At 41.8% G+C, this 15,340-nt stretch overlaps 1 protein-coding gene across 1 annotated transcript in view; it reads left to right on the top strand.

Annotated features, from left to right (window-relative positions):
- The window catches only part of LOC148020967 (uncharacterized), a 69,806-nt gene extending 54,960 nt beyond the window's left edge, over window positions 1–14,846 (top strand). Inside the window, exons 7-8 of the mRNA XM_087698799.1 lie at window positions 11,036–11,102; window positions 13,536–14,846. Of these exons, the coding sequence (XP_087554925.1) occupies window positions 11,036–11,102; window positions 13,536–13,913 (445 nt within the window). The 3' untranslated portion in view covers window positions 13,914–14,846. The remainder of the gene's footprint in view (window positions 1–11,035; window positions 11,103–13,535) is intronic.
- The last annotated feature ends 494 nt before the right edge of the window (window positions 14,847–15,340 follow it).

The raw sequence follows: 15,340 nt of genomic DNA, 5'->3' as shown, positions 1-15,340 counted from the left end.
CTTTCCACAGTGTGGACACTTGGGATATCCTTTGTGCTTTCCCTTGTTAGCTGGCCATTTTGTTAGTCAATCATTTCCTGGTTGTGAGCTTTGTCAGAGTATGATGGAGACATTGGAGCTTTAACTGTTCTAGAGCATTCTATTACTTTGCATTTCTTTTTTAGTGCGTGTCAGGTGTATTCACACTGTGTAGTCCACAATTTCCAGCTTTTCCAGCAGTTAGTGCCTGGACGTCTATGATTTGGGCTGGGTGGCCTGTTCTTTAGTGAGTTGCAGCATTTTTGCCAGCCAGATTTAGCGCACTGACTGCATTTATTGCCCTCCCTCCATCAGCTGGTTGGCTTGTTTTCAGCATTTTTTGGCTATTTATAGCAGTCTTCAGCTTGATGGGAAGATCATCTATTTCTTTTGGAGGTTGCACACTCTGACATTCGTCTTCGTCTTCATCTTTGGTGCTGCCATCATCTTCAGCTTGATCCGGTGCCCTTAGTGATGCTTTGGGTTGCATGCAGGGATTGATCAGTCCATCATTGTATTCAACATTCATTTTAGAGTCAATGTAGATTTGTCTTCCCTTCTTAGTCTCTTAATCTTCTCCTCTCCCTCCATGTTTGTGTTTCTCTTCGACTGTGCACTCTCACACCCCTCTATGTCAATATCTAAGTTTGAAGATGACTTGGATTTTGAACTTCTTTCCTCTTTCTTTAGCTTGGATTGTCCTTTACGTGATTATGCCATGAAAGTACTGTGAAGAATTATCCCTAACTCAAAAACACAAATAACACCCTACGGCAAAGCATAGACTGACAGAAGAACACAGTTAGGGTTAGGTAACTCAGAGACAATGAACACTAAGATTGAATGAAATGATATGACTATAGAATATACAATGCTCATGTAGTAAACACACTATGTAGTGAATGAATACTGTACCTCCAACTTCTGTATATCAAGGATCAGGGCAGGGGTAATGAGGTAGAGAGTGTGTCATACTGTGAATGGATCCCGAATTGCAATAAGGCAGCCTCTGGATGTCGAACACCAACAAATGCAGCCAAGGAAGGCTGGATCTGATATAGACGGTAGTGTAGGAGAGAGAGACTAAAAACATAGGTGAGGAGAGAGACTAAAAACGTTGGTTGTAGGAGAGAGAAAATGGCAAACGCAAGCTGCAGGAGAGAGAAATACTAAAAACGTAGGAAAAATCAGCAGCAGCAATTAGCATATTGAAATTAGCTTTGAACAGTGTGTGGTAGGCTAGAAATAAGCACCAGACTGTCGTAGACAACAATAGCTAGCTTGGACTGTGATGTCCTTCATGTCCGGGGTGTGGATAGCAAACTGAAATACTTGAAATCTGCAAAAACGACATTAAGGTTGAATGGAGGGTAGGATATCTATCTATAGAAAGTTTGGGCCCTCCCAAGTGGGTTTGTGCTTATGGAATATAGACACTCTCTAGGAACACTTTTTTAAAAAAATAAACAAGGTTTTTTTTAAAAATTAAGCATGTTTCGGGGCTGTTTAAGTGAAGCTAATTCATTTTTAGCTCAATATCCCCTCTCAGGCCCAACAACGGTGCCATGAGAAGTAGGCTAACCAAGGCTTTTTTTTTCCCTTTATCTTTTACCCCAAGGATTCCCACCCCAAAGTAGTCAGAGCATTGGACGAAGGGTGCATGTCGGTTACTTAGTGGCCTACTAAGACTATAGAGGCGGCGATTATCTTACCAAGGGAGCCCAAGTGATCACCCGACAGAGGCCAGGGCATTAGACAAAGGATATACGTCGCTACTAAGTCTTGCAAAGGTGGATGAAATCAGTTATGGACTTTTTTTTTTTGGGAGGGCTTTGTAGTTTCGATAGATTTAGCAATAACATTAAGTGAGGTTTTCAAATCGGTTTTCGTTCTAACGAGTATCCGTGTTCCAAACACGAGAGTGATAAGTGATGGTGATCCAAGACCTTCACAAAACAAGCATACTATCCCTACCAGTACTGGGTGTTGGTGTAGAAGGAAAATGACTAAGGTGTGTAACACAAATATAGCAAAGATGTGAAGCAAGCAAGACAAGCAAAGCAAGCAAGCAAGCTAGGGAGAACTGCCATGTATAATGCCACGAATATGGTGGATCCAGAGTCGACCACTCCAAAAGACTAAAAAGAGATAAATGCACATAGATACATGTTTACATGAACATAATGCCAATGCATGGGGTAATGGAAAGGGAGATGCAAGATGTTATACTCACAAAATGCAATGCAATGATACCACTTAGACAATGCTCTCACATGGGAATCGTTCACTTGTCCAAGTGTCCTTTTACAATCATGTCATCCTGATAGTGCGGATGAAGTTACAAATGTCCACAAGTACAATACAAAATAATAAATGAATGAATGAATGATTAAAAATTGTAAGCATGATCATTGTCACTATGAAGAGAAGTAGTTGCCGCCTCTCAAATTGGAAAGGAAAGCAAGAGGGAAGCACTCTTTCCTCATCAATTTGAAGAAGTAGGGGAGACGTACCCAAGCCTATCTTGGGTAAAAGATACTGAAGAATCGGCCGGTTGATCGCTTTTGTTAAAATGTCTCAAAAATTATATGATGAAGACAAACTCTTGGCGGATAGTGCCTAGCTCAACCTGCTCTTTGGAAAAGTGGAAGTGGACTCTCACATGTTACGTTTGTGGTGTGATGTTCAGATTGCTTGGCAATGACACTTTGGTTGTCACTGTAGACAACGGTGGGAGAGTCACAAGGGAAGTGAAGTGCCGTCAGGAAGCTCCTCAGGTAGATAGCCTCCGTGGTGGCATCAAAGAGAGTCCTATACTCAGCCTTGGCTGTGGAAGCCGCCACCATCTCTTACTTATGGTTGGACTAAGAAATGGGAGCCGTGCCGAAGGTGAAAGGTAGCCATATGGAAATGTTGGGTGTCGGGATCTCCTGTCCAATTAGAATGAGTGTATCCTTGCAAACATAAACCAGAACCATAAGTGAGGCCATAAGAGTAAGTACATTGTAAATAATGTAACACACATAAAGACATACAATCCAATGTGACATCCTAGGTGTCGTAAAATATTGATTGAGAATGTTGACGGAGTAAGCTAAGTCTGACCTAGTATGAATTAACCAAAAAAGTTTTTCTGCAATAGTAAAAGGAGATCAGCTCGGGAAGTGAGCTTTCCTATTTTATAATTAGGTGTGTATGTGTATACACGACACCCGAAGACTTTGAAGTGGGATATGATAGGCCGAGAGTCAAAGAATACCTCGTATGGGTCTTTTGAGGAAGAGCTGTAGTCGGATACTAGTTAAGGATGTACACCATAGTGTTAGTAGCCTCAACCTAAAGGTGCTCAAGGAGCTCTGCTGCAAATAGCATGCCATTTCCATGGTTATCTGGTTTTGACACTCTAGGACTCCATTTTGAGAGGGAGGGTTGATAGAGGTGAGCTGGTGAGAGATGCCATACTGTTGTAGAAACTTGGAAAACTCATGGGAGATGAACTCACCATTGCTATCACTTCTCATGCAACTAACATGACGACTCGTTTGGTTATGAACCAGCAGCACCCAAGTAGAGAAATATGTGAAAGTATCGGACTTATGCTTAAGGAAGTACACCCACATTTATCTCGAATAATCATCCACTATAAAAAAGAAGTACAATATGCCGTTTAAGGCAGCGGTGGATGTGGGCCCATAAAGATCAACGTGAATCAATCTAAGAGCCCTCTTAGCTCTATGTGTAGACTGTTGAGGAAATGGGATACGGTGTTGGTTCCTGAGTTGACATGCTCTACAAACATCTCAAGCTAGCTTCAGGCGAGGAAGGTCCTCAACCATCTCATGGCGAGACAACTCATAAAGAGAGACATAGAGAAGATTTCCTAGGTGGGAATGCTAAAGACGCTCATTGTTCGTAGGCTCTTGAGATGTGGCTAATGCTTGGAAGCTATGGAACACGGAGCCCTCGGCTATTGGCTTGGTAAGAAAATGGGTCATGTGGTATAGGCCATCAGGTTGTGCCTCACCGCGAGCAATCACTAAACTAGTCTAAGAGTCTAGGATCTCGACTGTGGTCGCTGTAAAGAAAACTGCTCACCCCAACTGGGAAAGCTGTTGAACAGATAACAAGTTTACTCCAGATTGAGGAACATGGTATACATTGTCTAGTGAAGCTAGATCTAGACCCTTGTCAGTGGCAAAACTGACCCAACCTTGAGCTTGGATCTTGATTGAGGAGTTGTGTCCTACGCGGACCCGCTCGGTTGTAGGATCTTGGGTATAGAAGATGTCCTCTATGGGAGTTATGTGATGTGTAGCTCCACTGCTCACAATCCAAACATTTTGATGTGCTTAGTTGTGATGAGTGGGTCTCTGTGGTAACCTCGTCGAGAGGCAACTCATAGATATAGACGAGATTCACATTGGATATCTCTACGGAGATGATATGGTCCTTTGCAGACTGGCTAGACTAGCCCTCTGGAGTTGAAACGTTGTTGTGACTGAGATGGCTGATCGGTGGTAGTGTGGGTCTGACCTTTCCATTGCTCCTTGTCATCACCCTATCTTCCCTAAGGGGGGTTGCTCGACTGAGCGGCGGGGGTCTACGACTTGGGTTTTGGTGTTGTGCCTCATGCCTTTGATCGACACTTGTCGTCAAAATGGCTAGCCTTTTGACAATATTGACAATACCTGTTCTTCTTAGGTACATTTTGCCACCCTAGTTTGAGTTGAGATTGGGAGTTTCCTTGTGATTCCCTGGCTTGTTTTTTATTTTGATTTTGATTTTGATTTGGTTTATCCTTCCCTTGTTGCTCCTTTTGAGAATGAGCAATAAGAGCCCCCTCTGAGGGATTATTTATATAAAACTGATTGATCAGTTGTGCATAATGTAATAGCTGACATTCAAATTTATAGAATGTGAGTAAATTAAGTTGAGAAACCACTTGTTGCACAAAATTGAAGTATTTATGCGGCAACTTGTTAAGAAACAATGTGACTTGATCATCAGAGGACATAGGAGTCTCTGTAGTGGAGAATTCGGCAAGGAGACGTCGATACTCAATCAACTTGACTTTCAAGTCATTCTCGTCAAACATTTTGAAGTTCTGAAGCTCATGGTTAAGATTTATTCAACGGGTCCTATCTCGAGCCGCATAGCGGTCAGTCAAGTGTGCCCATCACTCTGACGCTAAGTCAAAATGTTGAAGTTGAGAATGAAACCTAGGCAATAAGCCTTGGATCAGCTCAACAATAGTGGAGGCATTCATAGTCTTCCATGAGCGGATGACCTCGTATGGAACAAGTGCGGGATCAGGTTGGGGTTCAACCCTTGCGTAAGATTCCATAGGTTTGGTGAGTCAAGGACATGTCTCATCAAGCTCGACCAAGTTGTAAAGTTTGATCCATTAAAACGAGTCTTGTCTTTGAATGTAAGCTTGGGAAAGATGAGGTAGAACCATGAGGTGTCGGGAATGTGGGGTAAGATGGATGTGGAGGATAAGATGATGGTGGTGGTAGTGGAGATGTTTGATAAGGAGGAGGGGGGGGAAGAGGTGGGTAGGCAGAAATAGGCTGTGAGTGTCCAATGAGTACCGATTGATACGGAGGCACTAGAACATAAATGTTTCCATAAGATGCTGGTGGAGGTGGAGGCAATTGGGATACGTAAGCCTTGCTCAAATGTCGGCTGGGACTCAACATAATGATGAGAGGATCCACTAGGTAATGCCATGGAGGCAAATTGTGGCACCAACAACAGATTCACACTTGGGAGAGGTTGGGGGAAATACCCAGACTGCAATGCTCTCGAAAGTATGAGAAAAAGGTGGAACATTACCTGACTGAGGAAGAGATGAGGTTCTAATGGCCGTGCCTAAGTTTGAAGAACTCCCCAGTGTAGTGAATGGAAAGACATGTGATCCTACAAGGGAGGCAATATGCAGTGCACTTAATGGAGGCTGAAAGGATGTGGCAATGGAAGAGGAGAATGGGATGGGAGGGAGATTAAATGGATTTGTGATAGATGTAGATATGGGAAATAATGTGGGTTCCTTTTGTCCATTAAATAGATTAAATTGAAATAATGATGATGAAGATGCACCTACTTCATTTTGACCTATGAAAACAAAATTGTTTGAAGGAAAAGAAGAGAAAGGAGTACTCACAGTTTGTTGTTTCAATTGCTTATCTAGTCTTGAGTTCATAGAGAAATATGTCTTTCTCATTACTTATAAACCAAAAATTGTTTTGCATATGTCCTTCATAATAAAAATCATCTAGACCAATAGGAGAAGGGGAATCATTAGTAACATAATCTGAAATGGTAGACATATATGGCATCGGAGAGCATAAGTATGAAGGCAATGGAGTATACTCTATGCCAATTGCCACTTGCGGATGGCAAGTCCTAAGTGGAGATTTTGCTCTTCTTGCATGGTTAGTAGATCGGTGCATCGAATCTAAATGGTGAAATTCAGATTTATCTTCTATCTGTTGTTGGGCGCTATGCATCAAAATGAGATCGTACTTAGCTGCAATGATCTCGTAAGGTCGTGGAACTCCATGGTAGTCCAATGTCTATCTGGCCATGTCAAGAGCTTGTGAAGCAAATTGTGAGGCCCACTCTGACTCGTTTCTCGATGGATTTAGCTTAGATGTGAGAAGTAGTGTGGTAGTGTACGAAGTCATCTACTCTTCAGTTGTTCTTGCTTCTTGTGTAGAGCTTTTAGATCAAGCCTAGGTTTCTCTCAAAGAACTCGGCTCTGATACCATGTGAAGAAATACCCTAACATAGAAACACAAATAACACAATACGACAAAGCACAGACTGACAGAAGAACACAGTTAGGGTTAGGGTAACTCAGAGACGATGAACATAGAGAATGTATGAAATGATACGACTATTGAATATACAATGCTCATGATGTAAACACACTATGTAGTGAATGAATATTGTACCTTGAACTCTTGTATCTCAAGGATTAGGGTAGGGATAATGAGCTAGAGAGAGTGTCATATTCCAAAGAGATCCCGAATCGCAGCAAGGCAGCCTCCGGATATCGAACACTAGCAAACATAGCCAAGGATGGATTTGATGCAGATAGTAGTGTAGGAGATAGAAAGACTAAAAACACAGGTGAGAAGAGAGAAAGGCTAAAAATGCAGATTGCAAGAGAGAGAAAACAACAAATGCAGACTGCGGAGAGAGAAAAACTAAAAACGCAGGAAAAACCAGCAGCAACAGTTAGCATGTTAAAATCAACTCCGAATAGTATGTGGTATGTTGGAAACAAGCGCCAGACTGTTGTAGATAGCAATGGTTAGCTTGGACTGCAATGTCCTCCGCGTCCGGGGTGTGGGCAGCAAGTTGAAATATGCCCAAGTTAAAATACCTGAAATATGCAAAAACGAGATTAAGGCTGAATGAAGGGCAGCATACGTATTTATAGAAAGTTTGGGCCCTTCCAAGTGGGTTTGTGCTTATGGGATAAAGACATTCTCTAGGAACACATTTCTTTTTAAATAAACAAGGTTTCGTTTTGGGGTTGTTTAAGTGAAGCTAATGCATTTTTAGCTCAACAAGTATGACAGTGTACACTAGCTCTATGAAAATCAATCTCCTTGAGACATGCTCTTTAGCACCATAGGGACTAGCTTCTCCCATTACACTCGGTCAACATGCTACTTATTGTCCTTAAAATCAATTTGGACACTGCGATAGCCACTTGTATACACATTGCTCCTACCATATCCATAAGCGCCCCTCCCATCTCAACATATCGCCTACGAGGATCCTCGTGTTAAGAATGCAAAATAGCTCCTTTGATCGTATCGCCAACAATAATGTATTGAGTTCAGCAATCGTCCGCACACCTTCTTCAAAGACGTCGTATATTGTAAGAGAGGTGAGAAGACTTGTATAGAGGACATCATACTTTAGTGACAAGAGATGTGACAAAAGCATTACAACAAGGTATTCTGAAGCCACAAGCCTTCTTAGGGATGCAAGCTCATCTCGAATCTCCTATTTGGTTGATGTGATCCTTCATCATAGATAGAGAGATATTGTAGCTTCAACTTGAGGGTCATTCGACACCCGAATGTCTAAACCTTATAAGGGATGCCAATCGGGTTCGGACCTTTGTTACAATGTAAATGCGTCTTACATGCACAAGCACACGATCTATATAGCTCAAAAAGAGAAATGAGTGGGCTCTTGTGTTGAGCCAATCCCATAAAGCTGTGGAGTCCTAGGTTGCTTCAACTTGTGGATCCACGATATATAGGTGACAAGGAATTGTGGCGAACTCCCATAGGTCAAAAATGCCAAGGATGCACTCGACTTTGCACGACCAAAGAGAATGTTGGTCCCATCTTACTTCCTAGAAGTGGGAAGAGGGAAGGACATGCACTTGTATAGGTGGTGCCATAATTGCCAATCATGGACTTGAAGCTATGGAAGGGGGAATAGGGAGAGAATGATATGGTGGTTAGGAGAGAACCGGTCCACCTATCGATCCATGTCACACTATTTGTCTTGATCTCAAGAGTCTTTGCAACAATCCTCATGGTCACGGGGGTCGTAATGTTGGTCATCTCGGTGTTGGTTATTACTTCTGTAGTTCTTGTGGTTGGATTTAGATGATTCTACCAATCGTATTGGTTTGCCATTGATGTCCTTTGAAAATACCTGCAAAAATAAGAGAAAATGGTCTGGATGCTGTAGGTGACCTGAAAGATGATGGTGTCAGTCTGTAGATAAGCTCATCTGACTTCTGAACAACAGGGATGATAATGTGACAGGTCAGCCTGAAAATGCAGGTAGGGCAGATGGCAAACAGTCAAAACACCCCAGCGGGAGGGTAGAAAACTGCAAAACACAGGTTGAAAAGAGAGCTGGGACAGAAAATGCAGCCTTATGAAGGCTGGATCTGATCCGCACAGCCTATAAGAGGGCTGCCCTGCACAACAGGGATGATAATGTGACAGATCAGCCTGAAAATGCAGGTAGGGCAGATGGCAAACAGTCAATACCCCAGGGGGAGAGTAGAAAACTGCAAAACACAGGTTGAAAAGAGAGCTGGAACAGAAAATGCAGCCTTATGAAGGCTGGATCTGATCCACACAGCCTATAAAAGGGCTGCCCTGCAGGAAACACAACTGATGATGAGCACTCCAAAAATGATGATCAGCAGACTGAAATGGCCACTCAACACAAGCCCACCGAGGTGAATGATACCATGTGAGAGTGTGCAGCAGAAAGGAACAATAAGCATGGAGTGAATAGAGGAGAAGGAGATGAGAGGAATGCAGTGAAGCAAAGGGACAAAACTGACAAAAATCTGAATGATACAAAGAGTGACCACATTATGATTCATAATATCAAAGATACGACTTTTAGGAGTCAACTCATGCACATTAAGTTTCAAGCAAAAATACATGTAATAAAAGTACATGGATATATGTAAGGTCACTGGAATGAGAAATGTGAAAGAATTTTTAATGCCTTCAAAATATTTTTAGTCAAAATGAACTCTAATTTTGGTATCCCTTGCAAAGCAATGTTAGGGCACAAAAAAGAAACACAGATACAACAGGGACCTCAAAAACCATAAGGTAAATAAAAGGTGCCTGTCCACCAAAATAGAAGGGCTGAAGTAGTCCATGCTGAAAACACAAAATCTTCAACACCAGACAGGAGCAGAAAGGTCCCAAATTGTTCAAGGTTTTCCACCAGAAGTGCTGCTGGTTGGATTGTATTTACAAGTTATTGTAATGTGTTTGTTATCTACATCTTGATGATTTATGTGGCATTCACCGTATCTAGGTGGTGGACATGTATGCTATTTCGAGCTACTATAGCATGCAACCCTACACTGAATTGCAACAGGAACTGTTTGTGTTTTTGAACTCACATTTGAAATGCCAGTTTTGGTTACAATGGGAACTGTATGAAACATAGGAACATGTGAACTGAAGGCATGAATTTGAAGAGAAAGATGGAAGGCAATGAAGCAAAAAGCAGTAATGATGAAGAAGGCTGATACAAGGCAGCCCCTCCACACATGACAGTATGTGTACTGTGATTACTGCGAGGGCATTGGGGTGTGTGACTGGAAGGATGGGGGACAATATCACTGATAAAGTGGCCATCAAATTGACAGTGTCCTACATAGACATGACTTGGTGACTGGTGCACAATGTGTCTGGGGTCCAAGTAACATGGATGACCCCCAAAAGATAGGGCATTGACTAGAAAAAGGACAGTAGTGAGCAAACTGTACAAAATGAGCATAACCAGACAGCTCTTAATGTCCTTCACTGACTCAGTGTAGGCTCACAACTCAGAGATGACTATGACCATTTAACAAAACCATTGTCAGTTCCTAAGCACTCTTTGCTACAACTTTGAAACCTCCAGAAATTGGAAAATGATCCAGAGGCAGACTCATTGTATGTGTGGGAGCATGGAGCCTTCCTTATCATATGTGCTTCCTTGTAGAAAGAGGTGGAGTCATAGTGACATGGGACGGTTTTTGGGAACGGCAGGGGGAACAGGGTTGGGGACTAGAATTGCCATTCCCTATCACCATCAGAGGGGGCTCTAACACGGGGACGGGATTGGGATGGTTTTGAGGATAGGCTGGAACTGGGAGGGGAAGGTAGAAAATGGCCATTCCATGTCACTATGGGTAGAGTAGTTACAACTTTGACATTTGCATTGTCCTTTGTTGAGTAATGTAAGTCATTTTCTCTTGTAAGAAACTCATAGTGCTGCTGTCAACCGATCAATGTCAAACTGTCTCAACAGTGCTGTTGTGTTTGGGATTGGTAAACAGTGCAACGATACTGCTAAATTTTTTGTAAAATATGACTAAAGATGATATCATCAAGTGAGACAATGAGTGAAGAAGAAACATGTGCCAGTTGGATTATAGTCAGAAGTAGAAATTTTACATAAGTGGTAATGTGTTTGTTATCTGCATTTTGATGATTTTTGTGGCTCTCACTGTATGTAGGTGGTGGACATGTATGCTATTTCGAGCTACTAATGCATGCAACCCTGCGTTGATTGCAATGGGAACAGTATGTGCTTTTGATTTCACATTTGAATTGCCAATATTTTGTAATTCTTTACTCAGGATTGCCACATGAACTTGCTTAACAATGTAATAAGTATGCTGTATTGATCTAGTGCTTAAGCCTTAACTATGCCATGTCAATGGTCTTGTATGCTGCATAGGCCATCCTTGTTATGAAAGCCTGAGCTATTTAGTAGCACAGGGCATCAAAGATAGAGTTAATGCTAGATAGTTATGGGAGAATTTCCTCAGAAGGCACCTTCGGCGGCCTTCAGATGGATGATTTAAAGTTTGACCTCACTTGCAAGTTAAGTCAGCCTTCAACCTAGAGCCTTTGGATGGTGATCTGTTCATACACAGCACAGGGCAGACCTCACTTGCAAGTTAACTCAGCCTTCAACCTAGAGCCCTTTGGATGGTGATCTGCTCATTCAGCACAGGGCATCAAAGATAAAAGAGTTGATGCAAGATAGTTATGGGAGAATTTCCTAAGTAGGCACCTTTGGTGGCCTTGAGATTGATGATTTAAAGTCTCTTGACCTCACTTGCAAGTTAAGTCCAGCCTTCAACCTAGAGCGTTTGGATGGTGATCTGTTGTTCATTCAGGATGTAAACTTGCACCTTACCTTGCTGTTAGCCCTTAAAGCCTTCCATGCTGTCCCTATATGGCTTTGTAAACGTGCTGGATTTAGACATATATCTATGCCCTGCCACCACCCTACCTCTCTTATCCATCCCTTGATTGTCCATAAGGCAACTGAAATATTCAAACCCTTCTTAACTGAAGTCAGGTGCAAACCGTCTCAATACATGAAACTGGGTTTTATATTGTCACTTTCAATTTGCATGATAGAAGCGGACCAAGTGAGAGGTTTTCCTTGAAAGGCACCCTGGGTGGCCTTGATATTGATCCCCATAAGGGCCTCCTGGGTCTCACACACATATGCCTACAATAACTGCAACTATTGGTACTGTCCTTTGTTGTGTCACTTGTGACTGTTGGTCATAGTCACAAGTGACGGTCATTTTTGGACTCCAGGATTGTAGGGACAGTAGCTTCTTTCTGTCCCATGTTCCATTGCATGTGACTATATAGTCACAAGTGATGGCAATTCTTCCCCATCCCCCATCCCCCATCCCTGTCCTTTTTGTGTCACTTGTGACTATATTGGTATGTTATTGAGTTGTTGCTTGGTATCAGGTTGACTCCAAACTGCTAGGAGATTCCTATCCACCAAATAGAGCCTGATTCCATGTCTGGAGCGATGAGGCCACTACAAATATTGCTGTCTTTTTAAAGTCCTATCAGTTTGCAAAGAATGTGGATGGCTCATTTGCTGCAATAAGCTATGCTCTTAGGAGTTGTGTGAGGAATGAAAGCCACTGAAAGGCTCAGCTACTTTAGAGTTCTTAGTTTAGATTAAGTTGTGGAAGGAACACTTGTGTTATCATTGCGAGTTTAGACCATTGTGTATATTGCAACATGTTATTGCAAGCTTTACATCTGTTTGCTACTCAGGCACTTCAAGGTGCATGTCATTGCAGAGGGAACATCTACTAAGGGGATGCAAGATTTTAATGGAGGTTTTTAAGCTTAAGCCTTTGGGTTATATTCTCTTAAATGGGGGCTATCCCCATCATATAGAATCTTAATCTTGGACCTTACCTGCTCCTGAATCCTTATTCCTCCCTTTACAAGGTTGAAGGTTCACTTGCACCCAGATACTACCCTAGTCCATCCGTATGCAGCTCTTGTGCAACTCATTAAAAAGGCCCTATGGTAAAGATTGTTTTAGAGAGAGAGAGAGAATGAGCATTACCAATTGTACCCCTTTTCAAGTCAGGTGAGGTCCAATACATGAAACTGGCTTCTACTCACAACTATCACATAGGCAAGTGACTGATTAGATGATAGTTGACCTATTGAAATACCTCACTTGATTAGTCAAACTGATTTTTTGAAGACTCTTTCTACATGACCCCTTTTTTTTGGGACTAAACTAATGAATAATTGAAAGTCCAGCATTTTCTGTTTGAGAGAGAGAGAGAGAGAGAGAGAGAGAGAGAGAGAGAGAGAGAGTTGTATTAATGTCTACAAAAGGCCAAAACGGCTATGAGACAAAAATAGATACATCTGGAATTCAGGGGATATCATGTTTTCCAAGCAGAATAAAGGAACCATAATCCAAGAGGAAATGTGTAGCTAGGAAAAAACAAATAATGGGAAGAACTACAAATACTAGGGATCTGATAGAGTATGCAATTCGTATGACATTCTGTGGGGGAAAAAGAGGAATAATATTGTCCAATAATATCTCTCATGTCTCTATCCAATATGGAGATTGGGGGGAGAGAGAGAGAGAGAGAGAGAGAGAGAGAGAGAGAGAGAGAGAGAGTTTTCTCTTGAGGAAAAAAAAAGAAATGGCATTTGTTGCAGTTCCCTACTGGACTCGCAGTTATGATTGAGAAGAAAAGCAGGCGGATGGAAATAGCCCTTTATTGTTTTGCACGGGCTGTGGAAAGCTTTGCAATTTGTTTTGGTGATGGGTTGAAGATGAAAATCAGAACACCAAAGCGTGTTGATGTTGTTCTCTTTAGCATAGCAACCTCGATAATTATGCACTGTTACGCTCAGGAGCGAGAGGTCTTCAGGGACAAATATCTGAATGTGCTTGACTGGGTATTTGGGATCCCTCGGGATGGTCCTTACATAATGCAGCCCCCAATGGTGAAGGTCTCTTCCATGACTTACCTTCTGGGAGGCAAGCAGACATCAACGTCCAACTCTACCCTTTCTCTATTAAGGTGCAACTAGAATCAGATCAATCGCCTTTCTAACCATTCTCGCCCAATTTCCTACTCAGACATCAGATGGATGGAAAGAGAGCTAATGCTGCATCCCTTTTTGGTTCTCATCTGAATCTTGGTCATCACCATCTATCCATCATTCAGCACACGTCAGATGGCTGTGGATGGAGGGTCAGTATACATTTCCCATTCAGCATTGTTCACCGACTATTGATTTCAATTGTTGAACTATATTCTACGTTTGTACCGATGTTACCAACCATTACATGGTAGTCGGGCATTATTAGTAAATTCAATTATTAAACCATTACATAGCAGAGGCAGCAGCGCCAAAAGGAGCCTTTACTTGATACCTTAGAAGGGGAAAGGAGCTTCCGGTAATATAATTCAACCAGAACCTGTGAAGATATGACACAATGGTTGGAGAAAATCTCGTGTTGAGAAGACCCCACCCAGGCAATCTGAGCTCCATGGGAACACCCCCTCGCTGCAGCTGCACCAAGTTGGAGACGTCCGCAAATCCTAGCCTCTATCACCCCGCATCGGCTCCTCCCGTCATAGCGGTTGGGGATCATAACTCAACAACATGACTCTACATAATCGCCAACATTAGATTTATCATCATAATTAAAACAACACCACTCGACATAATCGCTAACATTAGTTAATTCAGTTCGTCCATTCCATCAATTGTCGTATGTCGACACAAACTAAGTAGCATTACTTAATTTACTTTGACTTAATGTACATAACCTAATGTAGAATTAAAGTGTAGGTGGTCGTTTCTGGAAAAGCCTATAAATCCTTCCTAGTTGTCACACTCAAGAAACCATAAGCTTTTAAAGAGGCGACAATTTTTACCCAAAAGCACAGCTTATGATTCTGATCGGTGTATCATCACGACATATAATAGGAATCCTCGAAAAACAAATTTGATGCATCACTCTCTACATTCATGTAGCTTGATTGTTTAAATAAGCCATCGTAGCATGTCTAATTCTTAGCCTTGGGAAGGGTAATTGTTTCATAGATGTTTAGATGTTTGGCCAAAGACGTACATTCGATATGTGTCGTAATGGATAGATATAAAGAAGCATTGGGGTCCCAAGAGCTTTCCTTTTGTGTCTGCCTCTTCTAAAGTTTGAAAACTTATTTTAAGATTGGATGCCATACACAAGGGGTGTGCATAATGAAATATGTTTAATCAACTGATTCAAAACAGAAAATAAGTACAATTTAAAAATAGTCACTTTTGTAACACATCTCCAAATGAGAATAAGCAACTTCACATAGATGTAGCGGAAGGAAAAATTAGCTTGAAATATGCATGCTTGTATGAATTAATCAAGGGTGGTAAAGCATTATCCTTGGTTCATTTATCACTTTAAACTCACAAAAGACTGTGGACAAATGCGTTTCCAAAATATGAGATGA

Source organism: Lygodium microphyllum, chromosome 18, assembly GCF_053477565.2.
Source record: "Lygodium microphyllum isolate KBCC chromosome 18, Lygodium_microphyllum_v1.1.10, whole genome shotgun sequence".
NCBI lineage: Eukaryota > Viridiplantae > Streptophyta > Polypodiopsida > Schizaeales > Lygodiaceae > Lygodium > Lygodium microphyllum.
This window is presented reverse-complemented; position numbering and strand designations above follow the sequence as displayed.